This window comes from Cavia porcellus, unplaced genomic scaffold (genome assembly GCF_034190915.1).
Source record: "Cavia porcellus strain 051 isolate PalLab524CR breed Dunkin Hartley unplaced genomic scaffold, mCavPor4.1 scaffold_5, whole genome shotgun sequence".
NCBI lineage: Eukaryota > Metazoa > Chordata > Mammalia > Rodentia > Caviidae > Cavia > Cavia porcellus.
Window position 1 is genome coordinate 26,436,263 of NW_026947488.1, and position 26,133 is coordinate 26,462,395.

Below are 26,133 nucleotides of genomic sequence, written 5' to 3' on the forward strand. Positions count from 1 at the left end.
TGTCCAGGAGCTCAGGCCCCGCCCTCCGCCCTCGCACCCCCACCCCCTCCCCAGCCACTTCCGGCAGGCGCTGCGCTGCTGGGGGGTGCGGGTGAGGATGGCGGCGGAGAGCGAAGCCAGCCAGGAAAGCGCCCTGGGCGCCTACTCGCCGGTGGACTACATGAGCATCACCAGCTTCCCGCGACTTCCCGAGGACGAGCCGGCGCCTGCAGCCCCGCTGAGGAGCCATAAGGATGAGGACGCCTTCCTGGGAGATCCTGATACCGGTGAGGCCCGCCGGTCGCGACCCTGCCCCTCTTGGAAAGTCTCTGTCCTCATCTGTTCTGAGCATCCACCTCCAGCCCCCATCTCCTGAATTCATTCCCTTCCTCCTGGACCTCTCCCTTATCTCTGTTAATTATCTGGTGGAGAAGGGTGCATTTCTGCCTAGGAGGCTTAGGGTACGACAAGGAAGATCATGCCAGGTACTGCAGTAGGAGTGATTGGGGTTAGCTTTTGGGAGAATGAACCAGTCAACACGGAGGGGAGAGCCTAAGGGACAGCTGGGATCACCCAGTGAAGGCTTTTCTTTAGCCGCGGAGAACAGAATAGGAGAAACCAAGTCAGAGACTGCAGCAGGAGGGATAGAGTCTAGGTTTTAAGTAGAACTTCCTACAAGCAGGGATTATGGGAAGCAGGGAGTCTGGAGAATCTGAGAATCTGTTCGCGACCAGGGAGGATTCCAGAGAACATAATTTTCTTCTGCCTGGTAGTGTTGGCTATTGGGACATAGGGGGATAGAATGCATGACCTCTCAAAGTCCTTGGGGACTAAAGTACCTTTGCTGTCCAGTGGATTATCCCATCCCTCTGGCAGCCATGGATCTGGCCCTGATGTTATTAACATGCCCTGCTTCCTAAGAAGCAGTCTCTAGAATTTTACTGTGTTCTCAGCCCTCTGCAATAACTACAAAAGGATCTGGGTAGGGTGGGGAGATACCTGGCAATCAAGAGCTCCCTGAGCATTCCTTGCCTATTGCTATCTCTTCTAGCCATGTGGCCCAGCTCTGTCCTCCCCTCCGTTCTTCACCCTCCATCCCCCAGCCCTCTTCCTCAACGTCACTTCCTGGCATTAGAGCATCCTTCTGCCTCATTCTTCCTCCCAGTGCTTGCACTTGAACCTTACCCCTTACCAGTCTGCAGATGGTGCTTCTTGGGTCCAGCCTTCCCTACTCTGGTCCTTCCATAGCTGCTCCAACTAAAACATAGAGGCCCCCAGTTCTTTGTCCCACCACTGTTTACTGGTTCTCTGGCCTTCACAGGCATCCCCTGCCACCCTGACTGGACCACACTCACTTGCAATGGGGTTGAGAAGATGGGGAGGGTGGGCCGCAAAGGCTTTGGGTCACACATTTCAGGACTGCAGGTCTAAACTTGGACTCAAGCGGCAGTAGAGACAGAAATGGGAAGATGTGCCCTGGTGAATATCAGCCTGGAGTCAGCTCTTTTATTCAGAGATCATGAGGGTTATTTCTCTCCAAGCACTGCCTTGTGTTACAGTAGATGTACTTACCCTGACTGAGCTTTAGTTTCCTCTTTGGCTCAACAAAGTACACCTGTCTCTCCTAAACCAGACACTGCATAGCTTTAATATATTTTCTCCTGACTCTATAAATGTCTTAGCAGTTTTTGAAATCCTGTGATTATTTATTTGTTTGTTTGTTTATGCAATGATGTGATTACTCCATGCCTGTAAGCCCCACAAGGATAGCAATAGTGACTTTTATTCATTATCATCTCTCCAACATCCAGCACATGAGCACTGGGCTCTCAATAAATAATTGTTGAGGGAATAAATAAATGAGATGTGAGAATAACAGGGAAATGAATATTTCCAAAACCTCAGGGAGTATCATGGGGAGTTCAGTTCAGGCACTGCCCTCATATGTATAGAAATGTACAGAGACCCTGATCATTTGAACTTCTGGGGATTTAAACTTCATGACAAGGTTATATACCCAAGTTCCCAGAGACTTACCTTATACAGTCCAAGGACCTTGTCATATTAGTAGAAGTGTTTCAGTGCCATTTCACCTACCCGTACTTTCAAATCTCAAGGCTCCGTTGGTCCAGGTAGACCAGTGCAATGACTAAGATGGTCTCCTACATGGTCAGCTTCTTAGCCAAGACTTTGGTGTGTGCCTGGCTAGCCTCTAACTTTTCATTCCCCAAAACCAAGTGCCAAGCATCCCACAGTAGGCCCAGTGAAAAACAACTAGATGGTGACTACCCTAAGGATGGGAAATTCTTTCCTTTCTTCTGTGTTTCAAGTCCATGTGTGCTTCTCTCTCCCAAGCATTTGCCCATAGATACTTTGTGAGTGCCTTACCTTCCACATACAGTATTCTATACTGATACCATGATCCCATCCCACACACTTGCTCTTTCTCCAATGTCACTCTTAATGACACTGCAGTTCACCCATCTCCAAGATGGAACCCCAGGGGCCATCCTGGATCCCTTTATTTCTTCTCACTTCCAAAAAGTGACCAAGTACTCTCTGTCTCCCTCCTAAGTGTCTTCTAAATTTCATCACACCAGCCTGTCATCACTACTATAGACTAAGCCACTGACTTCTCATATCTGTATTACTCATAGATTCCTAGGTACTCTTTTGCCTCTGCCCTCACCCCAATCCCGCTAACACTCTGTACTTCTGGTCATGTTAGCCTCTGGCTGAGAATTTGTAACGGTTCTCCCCTTAAAGGAGTAGGCAAACCAGGGATGACCTCAGTCTCCAGCTAAGATCTCGCTCCTGAATTTTGGACCCACATAATCACCTCTATTCAGGGTTCTTTTGTAATAAACTCAGCTAAAACAGCTACATCTAGGAAAAGAGTTTTAGTTGGGCACAGTGGCACATATCTGTAATCCCAGCATTCAGGAGGCTGAAGCAAGAGAATTGCTGCAAGTTCAAGGACAGCCTGGACTATCTATCAAATCCAAAGCCTAAAGTACACAGGGAAACACACTCTCTCTCTCTCTCTCTCTCTCTCTCTCTCTCTCTCTGTCTCTCTCTCTCTGTCTCTCTCTCTGTCTCTCTCTTTCTCTCTCTGTCTCTGTCTCTCTCTCTCTCTCTCTCTCTCTCTCTCTCTCTCTCTCTCTCTCTCTCTCTTTTTCTCTCTCTTTGAGACAGGATCTCAGTATGTATCCTGGGATGGCCTTGAGCTCACTATGTAGTCCAGGCTGGCCTCAAACTCATAGTGAGCCTCTTGCCTCAGCCTTCTGAGTGCTAGAATTATAGGTGTACACCATCACACCTGGCTGAGACCTTGTCTAAAAAAAAGAAAAAGAAAAATGAGAGAGAAAGATAGAAAGGAAGAAAGGGAGAAAGAGGGAGAGTTTTACTGGAAAACATAATGAAAAGTCCAGAATAAAGGGTTGCAGGCATAGATAGATCAAGGTACTTAAAAAGGAATTAACTTTTCTCCATTTCTGCTCTTTCTTTTTATGGCCTTTATTGTTAGTCTCCACTTTGTTGGGGGCAGGATACCCCATGAGCTACAGGCTTACGTTCTACCAAGTTAGCAGCCTAAGCAGAGGTTTTTGTTTTCTCCAATGGTTGTACCAAAAGAACAAAATTTGAGTCTTATCTGTCTAGCTTGGGTGACATCCTTGTCCCCATTGCATTGGCAAGAACCTTATATACTGAGCCATAGATGCTTTATTAAAGGAGAGGGAGTTGGCTGAGGGAGGGGAAGAGTGTTTCCTAAAAGGAAAAACAAGGAATGTTGTATAAGTTGATAAAAATCAGATGTCTGCTAGGCTAGCTCCCACAGAATCAAAATAGTGAACACTAAATTCATCTTCATTCTCCAAAAAAGCTTGTTTCTTTTGGTCCCAAACTAACCTTTTCCCAGTGTCCTGCTGTTGCTCTTACACATCAGTAAATTCATGGTATTATTGCTCTACCACTTATGTATACATTAAGTAAATACTCTGTAGATTTTTTATTTTCTTATTTTTGTTATTATTTTTCTTTTCTTTCTTTTATTTTTGCTGAATAAATGAATAACGAGGATAGACTGGTGGAGTCATCTTAAATAGAACCAATTGTGATGGGGCCATAATGTCCTCATCTCCTGCATCCTTTTATCTCACTGGAAAAAACCAGATTGAAGGACAAGTACCTGGAAAGTGTCAACTAAAATTAGCTTCTAAGGTTGGTTTTTAAAGTTGGAAATAGTTCACAATGTCATGTGAGGCATGGAAAGAAGGCTTTCAAATTGCAGACTCTTGGTTTCTCCCACTTATTCTTTTTAAGACCTTAGATAGGCAGTATTGCCTTTTTCAGCCTTAGTTTCTTCATCTATAAAGAGGGAGAGAGTAGGAGCTCTCTCATAGTCATGTAAACACTTCGCTGAGGGAACATATGCCAAAGGCCTGGTATTTCATCAGCATCAGTAAATGTAATTTCAAAACCCTTTCCTGTACTTCTTTTGATACTTAAGGGCCAAGAAGAGTTCAGCACCCAATGAGTATTTCAGATTTGTTTGTTGAATAAATTCCAATCTTATTTACAGATTCTGTGGTACTGGTGTCAAGGATAAGAGGCAGGCATGATTGATTGAGGGACACTCCCAGAAGATAACCTCTTCCAAAAAATAAAAATTTAAAAACAAAGTACATATTCATCATAAAAAATAATATTGAGGAAAAATAAAAATTTTAAAGTTCCCCTCTCTATTCCTATCTCCCTGTAATTTTCATATATATATATATCAAAAAAATGTATAGATCAGGAAAAGAAAAACTTTATATCTATGTTTTGTTTTGTCTTGATTTTTTTAAGGAGTTGTTTTGTTTTGTTGAGAGAAAGCTTGCTATGTAGTTCAGGCTGGCCATGAACTCACTGTGTAGCCCAGGCTGGCTTCAAACTCATAGCAATCTTCCCACCTCAGCCTTTCAAGTGCTGGGATTAGAGGCATGCACCACTACACATGCATTGTATAAATATTTTAATACTAAATTTATTGAGACATCATGAGAGTACTACAAATTACTTTTGGCATTTACAATTACAAGAGGTGCTCAAAGTGGTGGCCATTAGCTTCCAGACATTTTATTGCACACTGCTGAAGTGTGTATACATTTTTTGGACAAACTCTCTGTGTCTCTCTGTTTGCCCCCCCCCTCTCTCTATATATATAAATATATGTGATAAAATTTTCAAATAAAAATTTTCACCCCATATTATTCCAATTTGAGTATTTTTCCCAAAAGCAACCACTATAAGTAACTTCTAAAATGTCCTTGAATATCTCAGCATTTTATCTATATGTGATTTCTTTAATATAAAAGAGGGAAGTGTGGGTCATGGAGGGTCTGTGTGTGTGTGTGTGTGTGTGTGTGTGTGTGTGTGTGTTGGAAGTGCTTTGATTTTTTTGTTTTGTTTTGGTTTAGTTTGGGGTTTTTGTGGGGGGATCTCTCTTAGACAGGGTCTCACTATACAGTTCAGTCAGGCTGGCCTTGAACTCACTTTATTGCCCAGGCTGGCCTTGAACTCACAGCAATCCTCCAGCTTCCCAAGTGCTGGGATTACAGGCATGCACCACCATGTCTGGCTTTGGCAGTGGTTTTTGTCAGGGTCTCACTATATAGTTCAGGGTGGCCTTGAACTTACTGTGTAGCCCACGTTGGCCTCAAACTCCCAATGATCCTCCTGCCTTAGCCTCTCAAGTACTTGGATTACAGGCTTCATGGAGGGTTTTAAACACTAAATCCAGGGGCTAGAATTTTTGCTGGGTGTGGTGGTGCACACTTATAAACAATCTTAGAGGCTAAGGCAAGGAAGATCACAAGTTAAAGCTCGTTCAGGGCATTTTAGTAATTTAGCAAGACCTGTCTCAAAATTTACAAAAAAAAATTTAAGAATCAGAGATATAGATAGTATAGAGGCTCTGATTTCAATCCTCACTACTGCAAAATAAAGTAAAAGGAGCTTAGATTTTATCATGTTGGCATCAGTGAACCATTATACTAGCTTGAAATAGCAAGATAGCCAATTTTTAATTTTATCGAACAACTTTTTAAAAGGTTATATTCAGTACACAGCAGCAGGTACTCAAAAAGTTACTGACTGCAGTGGTACATACCTATAGTCTCAACTATGTAAGGGCCAGGAGCAGCATAGCAAGTCTTTGTTTAAAAAAAGAAAAGAAAGAGTCAAAAAGGAAATAGTTAAATGAATAAACTTCTAAAAATTTTTGTGAGTATGACAAAGTTAAGATCAAGATACTTGCCAATTTCTTTATTGTTTACAAACTTTCAGGGCCTTTTGACCATTTAGGGACCTAAGTTCAAGCCTAATACACCCAGAGAGACCTATGAAATAGAAGAGAGTCTCAGCTGTGGGAGGTAGGAAAAGAATAAAATAACTTTGAACAGCTATAGAGCACTGGGTGTATATCACCTTGTGGGATCCTTGTACCCGTCTGACATGATAGGAAGGTGAGGCTTATAACTTAAAGTGACTAGGTCATAAGCACCCAGCAAGTAAATGGCTTTTTTTTTTTTTTTTTTTCCTCTTCTACCTCTATTCTTATTATCCTCTCATCTGCTCTCCAGACAGCAGCCAGAAGAATTTATTTTTCCTGGTGCTGGTGAGCAAAACCAGGGCTTCACACATGCTCAGCAAACACTGTACTACTGAGCTACAGCCCCAGCCTCCAGAGGGGTCTTTTAAAAACACAAAACAGATGACTTCGTGTTGGTGCTTAAAACTCTCCAGTGGCATCCATAATTTAAGGTAAAATCCAAGCTTCTCACAAGCCCAATAGCCCCAGCATGTTAGGGACTAACTTCCATCCTTACTACTCTTTACCCTTTTCTTCTATGTCACAGCTACCCAGGCCTTATTTCTTTCTAATGTGCCAAGTTCGTTGCCACATTTGGGTCTTTATATTTTGATGTGTCCTTTGCTAGAAACACACACACACACACACACACACACACACACACACACACACACACCATGCTCTATCTGTAACTGGCAACTCACCTTTCAGTTCTCAACTTGAAAGTCACTTCCTTGGAGAAACTTTCCCTGATTTTCCCCTGGAAGCAATCCTCCTTTACCTTTACCTCTCCCCTACCATTATTATCTACATTTCTGCCTTCTTCATAGCACCGGCCACTACTTATAATTATATACTCCTTTGCTTGTTTATTGCCTTTTTCTGCAATGAGTTTGGGAACTATCTGCACCCCCCGCCCCCCGCTTCCCCCCCCCCACCCCCCCCCCGGCATCTGGCATAGGGCCAGACATAGAGTAGGCGCTTCACAATGGGTGAATGAATGGATAACCAGAGCAAGGCTGCTTGGTGGCCGGCCTCCTTGCACAGGCTAGGCACCAGCTGGAGCAAGATCAGGTTCCAGGGAGGGCTGAGCCCCACCCTCCAGCCCATTGTTCCCAGAAGTGCTCTCGGCCCCAGTTCCCAAGTTCTGGGAACTGGCCCGGGGGCCTCTGCCTTTTGGCTGCTACCCTCTGGGTGCCTGTCCCTTTGTAGCCCCGGGGTGCGTTGGGGAGGCTCACTGCTGGCCAATGGGGCTTGAGTGAAGGGCCCAGGGCGGGGGCGCGGCGGCACAGCCCGGTGCGGAGGCTGGCAACGCCGGATAGGGGGCGCCCAAAGTGACCACCCGACCGCCCGCAGACCCAGACTCCTTCCTGAAGTCCGCTCGGCTGCAGCGGCTGCCGTCGTCGTCCTCGGAAATGGGCAGCCAGGATGGGTCGCCGCTCCGCGAGACGCGCAAAGACCCCTTCTCGGCGGCCGCTGCCGAGTGCTCCTGCCGGCAGGACGGGCTCACAGTCATCGTCACCGCCTGCCTCACCTTTGCCACAGGTGTCACCGTGGCACTTGTCATGCAGATCTACTTTGGGGATGCCCAGGTGAGGGGGAATGGCGGGCAGAGGAAAGAAAAATTAAGGAAGGGACCGTGGGAACTGGAGAATAGCTGAGTGCGGGAAAAGGGTCAGGAAATAGGAACATGTGAGGGTGGTGACTTAGAAGAAGATCCCAAAGAAAGGACTCTGGGGCATTCGGGGAACAGAAGATGGGACTTCATCCAAGTAGGAAGCAGCGGTGATAATGAGGCGATGGTCTTAGGGGAGAATCAAGAGGACAAGGAGGTACCTTAGTGAGGCAGAGCCTCCTGCTGTCTCTACCTAGGCCCCTCTCCCCTTTAGATCTTTCAGCAGGGTGCTGTGGTGACCGATGCCGCCCGCTGCACTTCTCTGGGAATGGAGGTGCTCAGTAAACAGGGATCATCTTCCGTGGATGCAGCTGTGGCAGCAGCCTTGTGTTTGGGAATCGTGGCTCCGCACAGTTCAGGCCTAGGCGGGTAAGGAGCTCCAGGATTCAGAATAGCAAAGCTATCATGGAAAATCTGGAGGTGTTTTCAAACCATTTTTTGTTTCGTTTTCCATTAAAAAGGGAAGTTTGTGAACTATAAAGTGAGATGTACAATATATACTGTCATTAAAGAAAGGCAGGAATGTGTCAACATTTAGGGTTGCAAATAAATGCCTGTGAGTCTTGACAAAAGCTATGGGCCCTCTGTCCTCCAAAACTACACCCCAGGCTAGGAATTCTTAAAACTGAGGTTACAGGGCTGGGGATTTAGCTCAGTGGCATAAGTGCCTGCCTTGCAAGCAGGCAGTCGTGAGTTCGATCCCTGGTACCGATAAGGAAAAAGACAAAAAAAAAAAAAAAAAAAACCTGAGGTTACAAATTCAGTTTATAAAATTGGTTACAAATTCAGTTTATAAAATAGAGGTCACCCATGGGCTATAGTAAGTACACATACTGGTTTAGTATGCACATTTAAATTGAGGATGGTGGTGAAATTGCAGATTAAACTCAGGGCTTTCACACTAAGGTACGTCTCTATCCCTTTATTAATTCATATATTCAATTTTGCAGTACAGGGGATTGAACCCAGGGCATTTGCACTGTTATAGCCCCAACTTGTTTTCAGTTTTTTGAGACAAGGTCTTGTTAAGTTACTAAATTGCTTAGGCTTGGTTCAAATTTGCAGTCCTTCTGCCTAAACCTCTCAGAGTGCTGGAATTACAGGCATGCACTACCATGCCCAGCTCACACCATTTTTTTTTTAATTGTTTGCCTTTATTAAAAAGTTCACAATTTCCATAAAAAACCAAGTTTCCAGTATTTCTTGAGCAATCAAGAGATCTGATAGCACTGGGCCCACATTCCACATGGCTGAGCTGAACTGAACAGAAGCTGGCTCCTGTGATGAAACAGGTGCTGTCCATTTTGCCATAGTTCCTGTCAAATCCTATTGTTTATCCAGCTTTCCTTATTTTGTTACTTGGCTGCAGATATTTCAGTTTGCAACCCCCATCTTGGATTAAAATAAGCCACAAAGTTCTTACCTTGGTTCCTACAAGGCCAACCCTCCAGGCTTTCCAAAGAAATTCTTCTTTTGGGTTTGCACTGTTTGTCCTTATGTAATCGTCCTGGGGGAGAGGGAAGGGGTTTATCAAGTAGGCAGGTGCAGGAAGCTGGCAGGAGTCCAGCTGTGGTCTAGGGTGGGGGCAGGGGACAGAACATCCTGCTCACCCAGTCTCTGGGTTCCCTAATCAGGGATTAAAGTCTCTAATAACAAAACAAGCTGGAGGAAGTCTATTAAACCTGGGTTCCCCACCCCTCTGACTTTACTCCCTACCTTTGTAGGGTGGCTGAGTCTCAGAATCAATGCTCTGGGGGAAGGGATCACAGATAGATACCCAATTCAAGATGACAAACTAAACCTACAACCCTCATCACTGGGGGCTAAAGGGTGGCAGGTTAATGGTTCAAGAGGGGTAGCATGTTACCATCCCCTTTCCTTTCTGTGTCTCTTCAGTGGGGGTGTGATGCTGATCCATGACATCCGACAAAATGAGAGCCACCTAATTGATTTCCGGGAGTCTGCACCAGGGGCCCTCAGGGAAGAGGCTCTACAAAGGTCCTGGGAGACCAAGGTGGGGACCCTAGTGAGAAGAAAGGGTCCAAAGGGCTCTACCTTTACTGTCCTTGCACTAATCCAAGAATTAATTTGCTGAATATTTTCAATAGAGGTAGGGAAAATAGTTGAGCTGGTGGTTATAGGGAGATAGGTAGCCACCCTAAAATAAAATAATGAACAAAAATTCAGGTGATTGCTAACAGGTAATACTGCAGCACTCTACTTCACTGGCAATCTCACCTACTGAGGAAGAGGAGACACAAGGAATGCGGAGGAGCCACTGAGTACCCTGAGATGTCACAGAGTGGCTGCACTAACAACACATCTCACCTGAGCCTGATGACTGTAACTTTCCCAGCATGTGTCACATTTGAAGATTAGAGAGGAACAGTTACAGGCAAACTCTACCCTTGAGAGCAAAACAGGAAAAGAATACCTAGATAGGAAATAGGTACTTAGTCTTGTGGCAAAAGTCAAACAAAAAGCTGTTATCACAGCTCCCAGTAATGATGTTGTGAAAATGAATTGGTTGAAGAAAGGTCCACCTGGTTCACTTTGTCCCTTGGGGCCCATTTTAAAAGGCAAGTATAGATTTCTATCTAAATTGGTTCTGTCCTGGCTTTTAAAAAAGTTTGCTGAATTTGTTAACTCTCCCTCCTATGGTAGATAAAGTAGGGACATAGGAGGGAAATCTTGTCCCTCCCCTGGGATAGTTGGCCTGTGTCTCTCCCCTGTGCCAGCCATCCCTGGCTTGGGGCTCTGCAGAGTTCAGCCCAGCACCCCCCTTCCAGTGACCTGGTCTCCTCTCTCCCTCGCCTGCCCGCCTTGCCCAGCCCGGGCTCTTGGTGGGGGTCCCTGGAATGGTGAAGGGGCTACATGAAGCTCATCAGCTCTATGGCAGGTAAAGACACTCTTCTGGGAACCAGAAGCCCCTGCCTGCATCTCCCCTTGGGCTACCTTCTCCTGTCCTCCTGGATTCTTCCCTTCCCAATTCCCCCACCTAATATCCCCTTCCCTTGCCAGGATTCTCCTTCCCAGGAACCCCCCTCCCCCCAGGACCCTTCCTCCTCCCCCCAGGACCTCCTCCACCCCCTGCTCTCCGGCCCCCCCAGGCTGCCATGGTCCCAAGTCCTGGCCTTCGCAGCAGCTGTGGCCCAAGATGGCTTCAACGTGACCCATGATCTAGGTCAGTGGGACCTGGGGGTTGGGGGAGAGGTACGAGGTTGATGGGAATCTTTGAGATTTGGGGCCCATGTTAGAGAGGGCTCCTCTTCCAGTCGCTCCTTAGACTTCTTCCTTGCCCATCTTACCCTCACCTGGCGGCAGTCTTGAACCAGAGGGATCTGGAAAGGACCCATATACATCCCTACCTCCCTGTAACAGGCTCTTGGTGGGTCAGAGCACTTAGGGCCTGCCACTCACTCCTCATCCATCCCACCGGGCAGGATGGCACATCTCAGCCATCCTGTCCAGTTCTGGTGTCCCCTGCCCAGCCTCCTATTCCTGCCCCCAGCCCGTGCCTTGGCTGAGCAGCTGCCTCCCAACGCATCGGAGCGCTTCCTGGAGACATTCCTGCCATTGGGCCACCCACCACTGCCCGGCTCCTTGCTGCGCAGGCCTGACCTGGCTGAGGTGCTGGATGCCCTTGGCACCTCCGGTCCTTCTGTCTTCTATGGTGGTGGCAACCTCACGCTAGAGATGGTAGCTGAGGTGAGTACAAGGATGGCAGGCAGGGGTGTGCCCCCAAGGACCTCATTGCAGGCATGCCTTCTTCCTTTCTTCCTTCCTTCCCTCCTTCCTTCCTTCCCTTCATATAGTTTCTTATTACATATACTGAAATTCTACAATGAACAAAACTAACCTCTGCTAATAGAAATCAGAATAGGAGTTACTTGGGATGTGGCATGAAAAACCCAGGGTGATAGAAATGTTGTCTTGGTTGGGAGGGTGCCTTTGGGCTTCTCAGCATTGATGCCAACCATGCAAACCTGGTGGGGACCCAGCACCAGCCTTGGTTTCCCTAAATCCATTTACAACCTTCCCTGCCCTAGGGTTTCCTAGGAGTGAGGGAAACATCTTCTGTGGTGATTGTAAGGACTGGGGAGTTTGACACAGGAAGTCACCACACAACCCCAAAGAGTTTTATTTTATTTTTTTTATTTTTATTTTTTTTTGTCTTTTTCATTTTTATCGGTACCAGGGATCGAACTCATGACTGCCTGCTTGCAAGGCAGGCGCTTATGCCGCTGAGCTAAATCCCCAGCCCCCTCCCAAAGAGTTTTAGTGTGAGATACTAAGGAATTCTGAGAACTGCTGTGAATAATCTAAAACTCCTAGTGGAAAGTTATGTTCCAGAAAATGTTGCACAGACCAACTCAGTGGTCTTCTCATCTGTGTAGTGTAAGTGTATGTATAAATGTCTGCCAACATGTTGTGGGAATTACATATATTACATGTATCTTTCATTCATTCACCAGCCACAGAGTGCTTGCTTTGTGCCAGGCCCTGTGTTGGGCACTGGAGACGTAGATGTGGTGATAGATGCCCATTCCAAATGGACTTAACTGGGAAGTCTAGATATTGGCTATAAAGTCTGCTGGTTCAAACTCATAGGACTCAACTACATCAATTTCTCTCTCTCTCGCTCTCTTTCTCTCTCTCTCTCTCTCTCTCTCTCTCTCTCGCTCTCTCTCTCTCTCCCCCCTCCCTCTTCCCCTTTTCTCCTTCCTCCCTTCTGTCCTCTCTCCCTCTGCTGCTGCCTTTCTCTTTCATCTCCCTTTCTCTGTCCCTCTTTCCATCTTCCTTCTCAATTCCTCTTCTCTCCTCCCTTTCCTCCCGCTCCCTTTCCACCTCCTTCCTTCCCCCTCCTTCTTTCTCTCCTTCCTTCTTCCTCTCCCACTCTTTTTGTCAGGTCCTTTCCATACATGTTCCCCACTAGGCCACCTTAACCCATCCTTCAACAAGCCATCCCACAGAAAGAACATTTCTCATTGGTTCCAGCAAATGCCTCAAGGTTGTGTCTCATTGGTTTGCCATGGATCTCATTACTATTCCCAAATCAATCATTGAGCCACAGAAAGGGATGATCTGATTGGCTAGACCTTTGTGCCCTTACTTAGAGCTGAAGGGAATGAAGAAGAGTATCAGAGCTTTAAAAATAAAAACTCAAAGTTGAGTTAATGAACTTGCTAGAGACAGTAGCCAAGAAATTCAATATGTAGTTCACTGAAGATAAGTCAAAGATTTCAAGTACTAACAAGTATCTTTAAAAAGGAGGTTCATAGTGATGATGCAAATTTAGGACTGTCAGTATGTTGGGTTAGATGGAAAAGGCTATCTATCAGTTTGTACAAAATTGGTTCATTGGTCAGTAAATATGCTTTATGTCCCATAAAGGTCAGTCCTAATAGGTCATTTAAAGTTCCTGGTTTATAGTCGTTTTATGATTATAATACAATACAGAATTTAGTTTTGCTCTGTCCTAGGCAAATGCTGCCCTGAGAGAAGTCTGCCTTTTACACAGGAAGAGAAGGCAGCACATGCAGAGGTGCTGAGGCAGAGCTCAGGATCCGCAGGTCTCAGCAGTTGTGTATGGCTCCCTGGGGAACAGCAGGATATGAGGTGGGAGTGGTAGGCAGGGGCTGTGTCACACCTGCTAAGCTAAGCAGGTTGTTTGGAGAATGCACGTAGCACAATGCCTGGCACATAGTAAATACTCAGTGCTTTTCCTCCTTCCTTTTTCCTGTGCTACCTCTGGCTGATGGGGTCCCTGTAGGCCATGATGGTTGTAGTTAATGTTCATCATCCAAACATATATCATAGGCCAAGCCCACATATTTACAATAGTGGGGGCCATTTTGTCCCTTCCAGGCTCAGCATGCAGGGGGTGTCATTACTGAAGAGGACTTCAGCAACTACAGCGCTCTCGTGGAGAAGCCCGTGTGTGGCGTGTACAGAGGTGACCACTCCCCCAGCTCCCAGATTCCCCACAAAGGAGGTTTCCAGTCCATGGCCATATCGTTTTGGCCTGGAGACTCCTCTCCATTTCACAGGAGAGAAACTGAGTCAGTGAGCTGCCTGGATAGTCAACTGTTGAAGCAAGCCAAAGCCATGGGGTTAGTCATCCCAAGTACTTAGAAATTGGGCTGGGTACAAGATATCATCAAGTCTTAGACCTAGAAGTCGAGGTTCTGACCATATTTTTTCTTGATTTGGGCTTTGTATGGCCTTTGTCCCCTCACCAGCCCCATTTTCACTGCCCTGTGTTTCCTAAAAAGAATCTAAGACCAAAATCCATCTAACCTTTAGGATAGACTGAAACCATAAGGACAGTCACAAACTTGTTCCCTCTCTGTACCAAAAGAAATTAGGGCCTGGACAGGTAATAGAACTTGACTTGCCAAACTCAAAAACTTAATAAGAAAATCCAGAAAGCAGAGCTCATGATATGGGTGAAATTCACATTTGCCAAGCCCAAGATAGTTCTGAGTTTCCAGGCCTCAATCTCTAGCCTGATTTCTCAGCCAGTGGTACATGAAATAGAGGTAAAATCATAGCTCCAGAGCCAGCAAGACTTGAAGTTGAATACTAGCTACATTACTTACCTTGAAAAAGTACTTCCTTGGGGCCCAGGGATTTAGCTCAGTGACATGAACGCCTGCCTGGCAAGCGCTATATCATGAGTATGATCCCCATACCAAAATAAAATTAAAAAAAAAAGTACTTCTACTATGAACTTTAGCTCACTGCTTAACCCATTTATGCCAAAGGTTGCAGTGTTTTGAATTTTTGTATGAAATTCACATATGTTACCTAGAAAATTTCAGGGATCAAGAATTTAAAGAAAAAAGTTATTATGCTCTATTGTTATGTGCCATTCTAAAAATGGAACACTAGGCATAAAAAGATTAAAATGGAAATAATAGTGCCCACATCTCAGAAAGTTGCCTTGATCCAAGTAGGCACTAAATGTGTATTGAGTTTTCCATTTTTCCTTCCCCAGCCTGAGTTGTCTTAGCAATGCCAGCACCTTGCTGCTCTAGGTTCCCCATGTCCCCTGTGACATTGGGCCAGTTACCACACCTATAAAATGAAGCTGATAATATTACCCATTATGAGGATTAAATGTGTGAATCAGTTAATGCTACTGTTATGTGTCAGGTTATTATTCCTTTGACGTCCAAACATCCAATATCAGAGTAAAAAAAAGGAGGCTGCTGCTCACAAGAAGTTTCATCTTGAGGGGGACTATCAGAGCTCCTGGAATCTATCCTGCTCCATGGGAAAGGTCGAAAGGTGACACATGGCAGACCAGGAAGCTGGACATCTGGTCCCTGCTCTGCCAGGGGCCTACAGTGTGACTCTGGACAAGTCATACATGCCTCTTAAACCTTACTTTCCTCAAAGGGCAGAGAAAACTAAACACCAATGTTCCGAGTCAGTTTCTGGCCCTGTTTTTGACTTGGTGTATGAACTTGAGTGGGTCTTTTTGCCTCGAAATGCTTTCATTCCTCCCCTATCTGACGGAGTTCAGTGGGTGTGATGGTGGGATGTGCAGATGTGAAAAGGAATATGAAGATGACTTGATTTCTCCCCTGCCGTCTTGGTCATTTTCTGTCCATGTAGGTCACCTGGTTCTCAGTCCCCCACCACCACACACAGGCCCAGCTCTCATCAGTGCTCTCAACATCCTGGAGGGCTTCAATCTCACCAGCCTGGTATCCCGAGAGCAAGCTCTTCACTGGGTGGCAGAGGTAAGGCCAACCCCTGCACCTCACCTGAATTGGAGGACACTAGGAATAGAGAGATGGTCTACTGCCTTAGGGCAGGACTAACTCACTTTCAAGTTTTCTTACACATGATCCTCTGGGTGTGGGTGCTGGGAGTGGCCTGGCAGACTCTTCCACATCTCTGCTGTGCTTTTAGACCCTGAAGATCGCATTAGCCCTGGCCAGCAGACTGGGAGATCCTATCTATGATTCTACCATCACTGAGAGCACAGACGATATGCTCAGGTAGGTGCTGGGGTATGACCCTGGGGCTTCTGAATTAGTAGCAGGTGTGAGGAAAAGATCAGCTAAAAAGCCGCTGGTGGGTCTCAAGTCAGTTTCAGCTGAACCCCAACTTCTACTTTAACAGTGGGTACCTCTGCCTGCACTTTACCATCCCTATTTGCACCATGAATTTAGTCTACTTCATGTGGCGCTCACATTGTTTTGAGCCTCACAGATCACTATGCAGCCCCATCTGTTCCCCCTTTTATTTAAACTTTTTTTTCTTTTTTTTGTCTTTTTCATTTTTATCGGTACCAGGTATCGAACTCACGACTGCACACTTGCAAGGCAGGTGCTTATGCCGCTGAGCTAAATCCCCAGCCCCCTTTTTCTTTTTTTTTTTTTTGAGCCTGGATTTTATCATGTAGTTCAGACCAACCTTGAACTCACTAGGTAGCCCAGGCTGTTGGTGAACTCGAGGCGATACTCTTGTCTCAGCCACCCATGTGCTGAGATTACAAGTATATGCCACATGCCCTGCCTTTGCTCCCCTTGTTTAAATAGAAAAACTGTAATATCAAAAATAGCCACTGCAAACACTGGAGATGGTGGAAATTTTGAGTATGTGCTCATAAATCTTCATTGGTAGCATAACATAGTAGTAGGACTGCAGTATCTGATGGCACTTCTGCCACTGAGACCCTAACTTGAACGTTCACTAGCTGTGCTACCTTGGACGAGTAATTTAAGCTGAGTCCATTTCTATAACAGCATCTTTTAATATACCATCAAATGTGTCTGGTTTTGATAAGGACTAAACCAGAGTATACATGCAAAGCATTTGTCTGGACACATAATCTATAAATGTTCAAATGTCATTTACTATTAATTGCCAAAAAGGAAAAACATGGTACTGACTTACAGGCTAGCCAAGGGTAAATCAAAGTCCAGAAATGTAGGCCTGGGATATAGTTCAAGATAGAACATGTGTCTAGCATGCATGAAGTCTTGGTCTTACTCTCCAGCACTGGGGGGGATAAAAGATGCAACCAAAAATATAGTAGTGTAAATTTGAATTTTGAGGGGGAAGGAATGTTGAGACAGGGTCTTGCTGTATAGTTCAGGCTGGCCTTACACCAAGTTGGTCTAAGCTTGCAGCAGTCCACCTGCCTCAGCCTCCTAAGTGCTGGAATTACAGGCATATGCCATCATGCCTGCTATAAATTTAAATTTTAATTCAAACAGTCCTCTACAAATTAATGGAAATAGTAAAGCTAAATCAATTATAATCAAAAAGCAACATAATGGGGTTTTGGAGGTATATGTCAAAGGACACAAAATGGTAGATCAAACAGGTAAGTTAAAGAGATCTTCTACACCCTGGTGACCATAGTTAAAGACAATATACTCTTGATTAATTCAAAGAGAAGTGAAGTTAAATGTTTTTACCACAGAATGGTAAGTGAGGTAAACACCATTTTTTTGTTTTGTGTTTTTGTTTTTGTTTTTGTTTTTTTGGTAACAGGGATTAAACTCACAACCTCATGTGCCGCTGGGCTATATCCCTGGTCCAATGCCATAGTTAATTAGCTGGATTTAGCCATTCCACACTTCGTTATAATTCAACACATCAGGCTGTATGTGATGAATACATACAAGCTTACCTGTTGATATAAGATTTAAAAGGTTAACATCACTGATAAAAATGTAAAGTAGAGCAGCAACCAAATTAGAAACCATGTCAATGCTACAGGGATGAAACATGAAAAGCAAAGCTTTGGCCTCCCAGTCCCTTTCAACAAAGCCTTGTGTGTCTGCTCTGCGTGGTCATCAACCTTGTTGGTTGAACACCAGTTGAACATCTTCAGTTATCCTTGGTAATTTATCATTCGCCAATCACTATGAATAACCAGCACATAATTATTAGCAGTGATATTGAGAAAACCTTCAGTTGAACTTTATATATATAAACTTTGAGACTTTAGCTCTAAAACACACACATACCTGTAGGGAATCTGTTCAACTAATTCATCCAGTAAATAGATGTTCTGAGTTTACTATGTATCAAGTACTCCTTTGCCTTGAAAAAAAAAAATTATAAAAGTAAGTAAAATTCCCACATGTACACTCCTCTCCTTTAACAAAACAAAACGAAACTACATTTTTATTATTTATTGTCTTTTTTTTTTTATCGGTACCAGGAATCGAACTCACGACTGCTTGCTTGCAAGGCAGGTGCTCATGCCGCTGAGCTCAATCCCCAGCCCCCGTTTATTAAAAGTCTTTTTGAGACAAGGTCTTGCTATGCAGTTTAGGCTGGCCTAGGGCTCACTTTGTGGCCCAGGCTGGTCTCAAACATACAATGATCTACCTGCCTCAGCCTCCCAAGTGCTCGGATTACCAAAAGAAAACTTTAAATCTAGATTACAAACATTAGGTTAAACGAATCCAGTTTGTTCATTCAAAACATATTTCTGAGCACTTAGTAGAGTCAAGTAATTTGTTCTTAATTTAAACAATAAGTAAGTTAAAAATTGGCTCTAGAAAAGAATTTGAGTATTACTTAAATAAATGGATTCAGTTCAACAGCTATTCCCTGTGTTGGTAGTAAGTGAGCTTCTACCCTCATATGCCTAATAGCCGGGGAGGAAGATTTTATCAAATAAATGCACAAATAAACACCACAGGTAGGTGGACTGTAATAAGAGCTTGTTTTGTGCTAATACCCTACTCCTTATCTTTTCAGCAAGGTGGAGGCCACCTACTTCCGGGGTCACATCAATGACTCCCAGGCAACCCCTGCCCCGCTCCTGCCTGTCTATGAGTTGGATGGGGCTCCTACAGCTGCCCAGGTGCTGATTATGGGCCCTGATGACTTAATTGTGGCCATGGTCAGGTATGCCAGCTCAGCCTTAGAACCTGGAACAAAAGATTATTTAAACTAGGAGGGAAGTAGCTGCGTAGATGTGAAGGCAAGTACAGGGCTCACCTGTCCCTACCTCGGCACCCAGCTCCCTGAACCGGCCCTTTGGCAGTGGCCTCATCACCCCCTCAGGAATCCTGCTCAACAGCCAGATGCTGGACTTTTCTTGGCCCAACAGGACTGCTAACCACTCTGCACACAACTTGGTGAGATATTGCTCTTTTCTTCCCCTGGTTGACCTGCGGCTAGACAGGAAGTGCAGCTGTATGGCCCCTTCCTCCCTGTTTCCTCTAGGAACTTATAAAAAAGTAAGATGTCATTTCATCCCTACTCCTGCGGAGTCTGGAGCTTAGAGTCTGGTGGATCTAAAGAACCTTTATCTCATTCTGTCACTGTCTCACCCTGTGACTTGGGGAACTCTTACCCTTCTTAGCACCTCAGTTTCTTCACCTGTACAAAGGGTACTGACCCTATTTGATGGCTGGCGCTCTTGCCTGCATTAGTAGTCTATGTCTGAAGGATGCTGAGCTGATAGGGCTTAACCCTGTTGCTGGCACAAAAGTGGGATCTAAGGATTTAGAAATTCCTAAAGATCAGCACTGTCGTGTCCTGTAGGCTGGATCTCCAGCAGAGCAAAGACATGTAGAAATGATCCAGCGAGGATTTTACTCTTCTTTCCTGTCGCAGCAGCCTTTCTCGGCTCAGTCTTTTGCCCTGAATCTAACAGCAGCCCCTCAGTTCAGTGGATCCACTTACTGCTGGCCCTTATTCACCCTCGCCATCCAGGGTCTGCTCTCTTCACAGATAGCACACCACTGCCCTGGAAAGGAAAAATCTCCCAAGAAAACTGGGCCTGTGGATGACGTAGACGAGAGAGAAGGATGGGAAGGTGATGGAGTGGCCCTTTGCTTGGCTTGCCCCATCCCACACCTTCTTTTTGTCTCTGCCTTCTAACAGGAGAACTCAGTGCAGCCAGGGAAGCGGCCGCTCTCTTTTCTGCTGCCCACTGTGGTCCGACCAGCAGAGGGGCTCTGTGGGACCTATCTTGCCCTGGGGGCCAATGGAGCTGCCCGAGGTCTCAGCGGCCTGACCCAGGTGAGGTTTCCTCCATTATGGGCCTTTGGTGGCCAGAAGCCAGGTTATGGCTTGGGCTCAGATTACCCTCACACCCCTGGCTTGTTTTTCCAGCCTTTATACTGCAAAGAGGAGTTGAGCTGCTTCATGCCAAGCCTGTCTTTGGCACAAATGGACTGTGCTTAGTTTCTTAGTGAAAATGAGGTCCTAAAGCCCAATTTCCCATTTTACAGGAGAAATCGCAGGGCCGGTAGAATTGAAAAGTGATAAAGCATCTGGGCTGCCTGTGTTGTGTCAACTTCAAGTCCCATCATCCCTTTATCCTCCATCTGAGTAGACAACCAGCCTTCTTTAGGGTCTGCCACTCTCCAGAATACCTCGGAACAGGTATTCACAGGGTGCGATGAACCTGTCAATCTACCTATCTATCTGGCACGTATTTTGGCAGGTGGTGAGTTAACTTTGGAATCAGACACCTGGGTTACATCCCAAATGCTGCCAATTTCCAACCATGTGATGCAGGGGAACTCTGTCAACCTCTCGGAACCTCAGTATCCCATCTCTCAAGTGGAAGTTATAGCAATAATTAACATTAATAGAGTTCTTACCAACTTCTGGGTACTTTTAAGCTTCCTAACTCTGGAAAGAATGAATGCTTCTATTTTACAGATGAGAAAAATGAAGCCCAGAGAGGTTAAGAAGTTAGGTCAAGTTCCTTCAGCTAAAGTGGGCAAGAAGCTCAGTTCCAGAGTCTAGTCACACTCAGCCAGTAAGCTGAAAGTATCCACACTGTTCCTTAAACAACCCTTACTATTAACTCTGCCCTGTCTGGAAAGAAGGAAGGTACCTGGGTGAGACTAAGAAGACTAGTACTAGTGGTGTCTCTTCCCTGGGTTCTCCTAAACTGTTGAGTGGGTCACTTTCCCTCTTCCGCCCTCAGTTTCCACCTCTGTGAAATGGGTACATTATCATAGGCCTACCTATCTTTCAGGGCTGTTGAGGACTCAGATGACACAGCTGATGTTTTTTCTATAGACTAAACCACTGAAGAATCTGGACCAAGGATGAGAACTGGGGAGTCCAGAACCACCACCTCTTGGACTTTCCTGACTTTTCTGCCCCTTGGTTACCCACAGGTTCTGCTAAATATCCTGACCTTGAATCGGAATCTAAGTGACAGCCTGGCCCGAGGCCGCCTACATCCAGACCTACAGTCCAATCTCCTGCAGGTGGACAGTGAGTGCAGAGTGGAGACTCCCTTTGGGTGGGTACAGGGTCAGGTGGAAAAGGGCTTCCCCCCAAGGTATCCTTTGTGTTAATTATATTAACTCCCTTCTTATAAAAGTTTGGCTTCTTTCCACAAATTCCCGTTGGAGCAATCAAAGATCCAGGGATTAGAATATCCTGACATTTCCTGCCTTTGTGGCCTTGGGAAAATTTATGTCTAACTCTGAGCTTCATTTTTCTCATTTGTAAAATGAGACACACTGGTTCATCCTGCAAACCTTCATTCATTTAACAGTTTGTATTGAATAAATGCTGTGTGCTAGGCATCATCCTCAGTGCTCGGGATGCTGCATGTACAGGCAGGAAAACAATGAAAAAAATGAGATAGCAAAATAAATTCCTGGCTGAGCATTAAAGCACAATGATATAAAGGGACAGATTCAGTGATCAGGGGTTTCTGTTTGGTGACAGCTGAGCTGAGATCTGAAGAGTGAGAAAGAGCCCACCATGCAAAGAACTGGGGCAGAGCTTTATAGAGCAAGAGAACATATACAAAGAACTCCGGGCAGGAATGAACCTGATGTGGGTAAGGACAAAAGGAGAACAAAATGAGTGAGGCTAAGATGAGATCAGAGAGGCAGACAGGAGCCAGGTCTGGACTTTATAGACTTATGGTCTGGAGATGAACTTGCCTGTAAGAACAAGGGCTTAATTTTGGGCAGAGCATAATTTTGTAAATAGGAAAGTGTATGTACGTGTGCAGAGTTTTTGTTATGACAGACAATTACTATGCTAGTCCAAGGAGATATAGAACTGATTGAGATATAGTCCTTCCCCCGGCAACATTATTGTAACATTATTATCAGTATTTTACAGATTTAAAAAACACCCTGAGACTCAGAAGTTATAAAGTTCAACCGCTAAGTGATAGAACTGAAATTAGAACATATCCCTGGCTGATAGCAAATACTGTGCTCAAATTTTTGCTGCATGGTCTTTGTTATCTCCTGGACTGAAGCAAGTTAGAAGCACTGTTCTAGGTCCTCAGCAGTGACAGCCAGTAGTCGCCAGTGACATTGGATAAGCAGCTCGATTGTGTTCAACACATTCCTGCCAATCTCTGCTGAATGTGAAGCACCGAGCTAAGTTGTCCAGGTGGTGCATCCCAACCCTGGCTTGAATGGAGCCTAGTGAAGGGCAAGTTCATCCACCTGAGGCGGCAGAAGGCTTTTTGGAGGAGGTGACAACTGCCAGCCCTTGAAGTATAAACAGGAATTTGGCATGTGGAGGTAAAGGGCATTCTGAAACAGAGTCGGGAAAAAAGTCCAGAAAAGTGGCTCAGAGAGTAGCCAGGAGGCTAAGTTATTTCTGGATTCTGAATTTACCCAGCATCTTTGAGACTTTGCCACATTTACACATCATCTCAACCACCATCTATCTAACATCTATCTATAAATGGACTTTTAAAAAAACCTAAGCGTATTTTTTAAGGCCAACCTTATAATTACAAATGGTGAACTACCATCATTCTCCACAAATAGATAATAAATAGCTATTTTAAAAATAATTTTAGGTTTTACTTAGATACTGTTGTCTGAAGAAAGCTTGAGCCCTGATTTCTCTGTTAAAGGAGATAAAAAAATGTTGGAACCCATCCTAAAACTTGGTCCTTGCTATAATTGAAAGGATTGAAAGTGAACCACAAAGAGAATATATTTCTAACTAGATGATTTGATGCCATATTTCAATAATGTGTTTATCTCAAAGACTACGTAAACTCATCTGTTGAGGGAAATAAGAAGACCAGATCTTTATAAAGAAGCATTGGAGGGGCTGGGGATTTAGCTCAGTGGCATAAGTGCCTGCCTTGCAAGCGTGTGGTCGTGAGTTCGATCCCTGGTACCGGTTTTAAAAAAAAGAAGCATTGGAAAGTGAACTTAATAGAGTTTATGAAGGTCAGTGTTAAGCATGGGCTTTCCAGGTATGGTGATACATACCTGTAATCCTAGCATTCAAGAGACTGAGGCAGGAGGATCACCATGAGTTCAAATCCAGCCTAAACTACATAGCGAGAACCAGTCTCAAAAAAGTGGCTATACCACTCTGAACATGCCTGATCTTGCCAAAAACACAAGACAAAACAAAATCAGTATAGATCTTAGCCAGCTGAGCAGGAGAGTCACACAGCCTGAGCTGCTTTATGTAGAGAAGGTGGATTGAAGGGAGAAGAACTTAAACTGGAGAAATATGAGAAGCTAGGATATGATTCAAGCCAGAGATGATATGGATCTGAGCTTATGTGAGAGGAATGGGATTTATTCATCTCTGTAGAAAATACCAGGGCTGGGGATTTAGCTCAGCGGCATAAGCGCCTGCCTTGCAAGCAGGCAGTCGTGAGTTCGATCCCTGGTACCAATAAAAACGAAAAAGACAAAAAAAAAAAGAAAATACCCACTTAATTTTTACGGTATAATGAGCCTGTCCTGACACTGGGGAGCAATAGCAAACAAGACAGAAATGCTGCCCCAGTGGAGGGAAACAGTCAATAAATAAATACAGATAGTACTACATACTTTGAAAGAAAACAAAGCAAGGTAAAGATAGCAGGACTGTGATGTTAGATAATGCTCGGGAATATTCTTGAAGAAGTTATCTTTTGGCCAATGACTAGAATGAAGTAAGGGCTCCAGCTCTGTGATAAGAAGAAAAGGTTCCAGTCTGCAAGAACAGCAAGTGCACAGGCCCTGGGGTAGGAGCATGTTTGGTCTGTTTGAGTGACAGCAGAGACTAGTGTGGCTGGAACAGAGTTAAGCAATTTGGAGAACAGAAGGAATTAAGGAGAAGAAGTTAAAAGAGATAACAAGGTCCTAGTTAATGTTGGGCTTTAGAAGGCTTAGTAAGGCTATTGGATTTTATTCGAAGATATGTCAGACCTGTTGTAGGGTTTTGAGAGGGAGACAGTGACATGGTTTGACTCAGTTCTAAAGGATCCCTTTGGCTACCATATGAAGAGTAAGGAACACAGGAGCAGAGGCAGGGAAACAATTTAATGGACTATGCAGTAATGTTGGCAAAGAAAGACAACAGCCTGGCTTAGGTGGGTGGAGATGAAGACACCCTTTTCCAATGTTACGTATGACTGTATTATTGATGACTTACTGTGGCTGTCGCACTGAGTGCTTTCAGAGCATTATCTCCTTTAATTCCTGCAGCAACTTTATGTAGTAGGTTCTCTTATGATCAGCACTTTATACAAGAGGACACTGAAGCTCAGAGAGGTAATGCAATTTGCCCAAGGCCACACAGTATTTTGGTGGAGCACCTGGGATCAGGACTCAAATCCAACAGGACTCCCAAGGTGGTGCTCTGAATACCCTAAATGTGCCTATGTTGGGGGATGCTTTTCAGATGAGTTCACAGAGGAGGAGATCGAGTTCCTGGAAGCCAGGGGTCACCACGTGGAGAAGGTAGATGTCTTATCCTGGGTCCATGGCAGCCGGAGAACCAACAATTTCATCATTGGCGTGAAGGACCCTCGGAGCCCAGATGCAGCTGGAGCCACCATTCTGTAGAACAGAGGGATGGGGTGGGGTTACTGCTCCCCTCTCCTATTTGCATGTTCCCAGAGTCCCTCCTTCTCCCAGGTTTGGTCTCAGGGGAACCCAGAAATGTCCCAGATCAGGGACAGGTGAGAGGGGATGCTTAGCAAACCTTACCCCAGAGTAACCAGAAAATTCTCCATCAGGAAGACTGTGGTGGCAGTGGTGAGTGTCAGTGTTGATGAGCAGGCGGGCAGGACCTTGAGGACTCAGACCATCTGCCTGCCTCCTCTCCTCTCGCAGCCATGAGCTTACAGATGTGCTTGCAAACCTTTCTCAAGGGTCTCACAACCCCAACCTCTTCAGGCTGGCCTGACCAAGACCTTGTCTTCCAGCTCCTTCCTCCTGTCCCCAGCCTCATTTCTTAAATGACTAGAGTTTTTTTAAGAAACCATCATGGAGTGAGACTAATCCTCTCCTACCTTTACTAGGTTGGGGCAGAGGCCTTGCATCTAGGGATCCCCAGGGTGTCGGGTAGGGGTGGGGGTGGGGGCCAGCTCAGGGGCTTCCATTTGCAGAGGGGAATTAAAGAAAAAATATTGCTTAACCAAGGCTCTGGCATTATTTATGTCTAATTGGGTTAGAAGTGGGAGCAGGAGAGGAGACTTCAGCTCACCGCATCCCACAGCAAGCTGGAATCCACTTTGTGTGGGTCATTATGCAGTAATACATAATGGACAAGTGATAGTTAACAAGTTTAAGAAATTGGGTGTAAGGCCAGGGATTTAGCTCAGTGGCATTAGCGCCTGTCTGGCAAGTACAAGGTTGTGAGTTCAATCCCTGGTACCAAAAAAAAAAAAAAGAAAAGAAAAGAAAAAGAAATTGGGTGTGGCAGGTGTTTGCCAATCCTCCCAGGTACTCAGGAGGCCAGGAGTAGCACTTGAGCCCAGGAGTTCAGGGCAGCGTAGGCAACACAGCGAGACTCTGTCTCAAGAAATAAACAAACAGGGCTGGAAATACAGCTCAGAATGTTTGCCTAGTATGTATAAGGGCTACTGAAAACTTAGGTTTGCCAAGCCCTATGCTAAGAACTTTATGTGAATAACTTACTTAATCTTTACCACAAACCTCATGAGGTAATGACTAATATCATCATTTTACAGATGGGAAATAGGCAAAAAGAGATTAAGGAACTTGTCTAAAAGTTATTTATCTTGCGTGTGTGTGTGTGTGTGTGTGTGCAGTGGAGGGTACTGGGGTTTGAGCCCTGGGCCTTCATACCCAGGTATCACTCCAGCCCTTTTTAAAATTATTGTTTTAGTTTATTGGTGTATGTATGTAATGCATAATGTTTACATTCCTTGGGGGAA

At 45.0% G+C, this 26,133-nt stretch overlaps 1 protein-coding gene and 1 long non-coding RNA gene across 9 annotated transcripts; both read left to right on the forward strand.

Annotated features, from left to right (window-relative positions):
• The first annotated feature begins 27 nt into the window (after nucleotides 1-27).
• Nucleotides 28-24,958, forward strand: Ggt7 (gamma-glutamyltransferase 7). Of its 8 annotated transcripts, none has more exons than XR_010047406.1 (15): nucleotides 28-266; nucleotides 7,691-7,926; nucleotides 8,224-8,378; nucleotides 9,906-10,023; nucleotides 11,031-11,193; nucleotides 11,521-11,717; nucleotides 13,878-13,965; nucleotides 15,633-15,760; nucleotides 15,933-16,021; nucleotides 18,747-18,896; nucleotides 19,012-19,129; nucleotides 19,881-20,018; nucleotides 20,231-20,384; nucleotides 20,667-20,766; nucleotides 21,134-21,239. XR_010047406.1 is itself a non-coding variant. In XM_063248487.1 (15 exons), exons 1-15 carry the CDS (start codon nucleotides 98-100, stop codon nucleotides 24,693-24,695), a joined length of 1,884 nt encoding a protein of 627 aa, XP_063104557.1. In that variant the 5' UTR covers nucleotides 28-97. The 8 variants fall into 8 exon arrangements, 6 of the variants coding, with proteins under 6 accessions (XP_063104557.1, XP_063104552.1, XP_063104554.1 ...); XM_063248487.1 differs by lacking the exons at nucleotides 20,231-20,384; nucleotides 20,667-20,766 and adding exons at nucleotides 10,841-10,908; nucleotides 24,633-24,695 and having other exon boundaries at nucleotides 11,120-11,193; nucleotides 21,134-21,226; XM_063248483.1 differs by lacking the exons at nucleotides 20,231-20,384; nucleotides 20,667-20,766 and adding exons at nucleotides 10,841-10,908; nucleotides 24,633-24,958 and having other exon boundaries at nucleotides 34-266; nucleotides 11,120-11,193; nucleotides 21,134-21,233.
• Nucleotides 21,240-22,878, forward strand: LOC134476014 (uncharacterized). The gene is made up of 2 exons (XR_010047408.1): nucleotides 21,240-21,810; nucleotides 22,091-22,878. It is a non-coding gene; the product is annotated as an uncharacterized LOC134476014 (long non-coding RNA).
• Nucleotides 24,959-26,133: the final 1,175 nt, after the last annotated feature.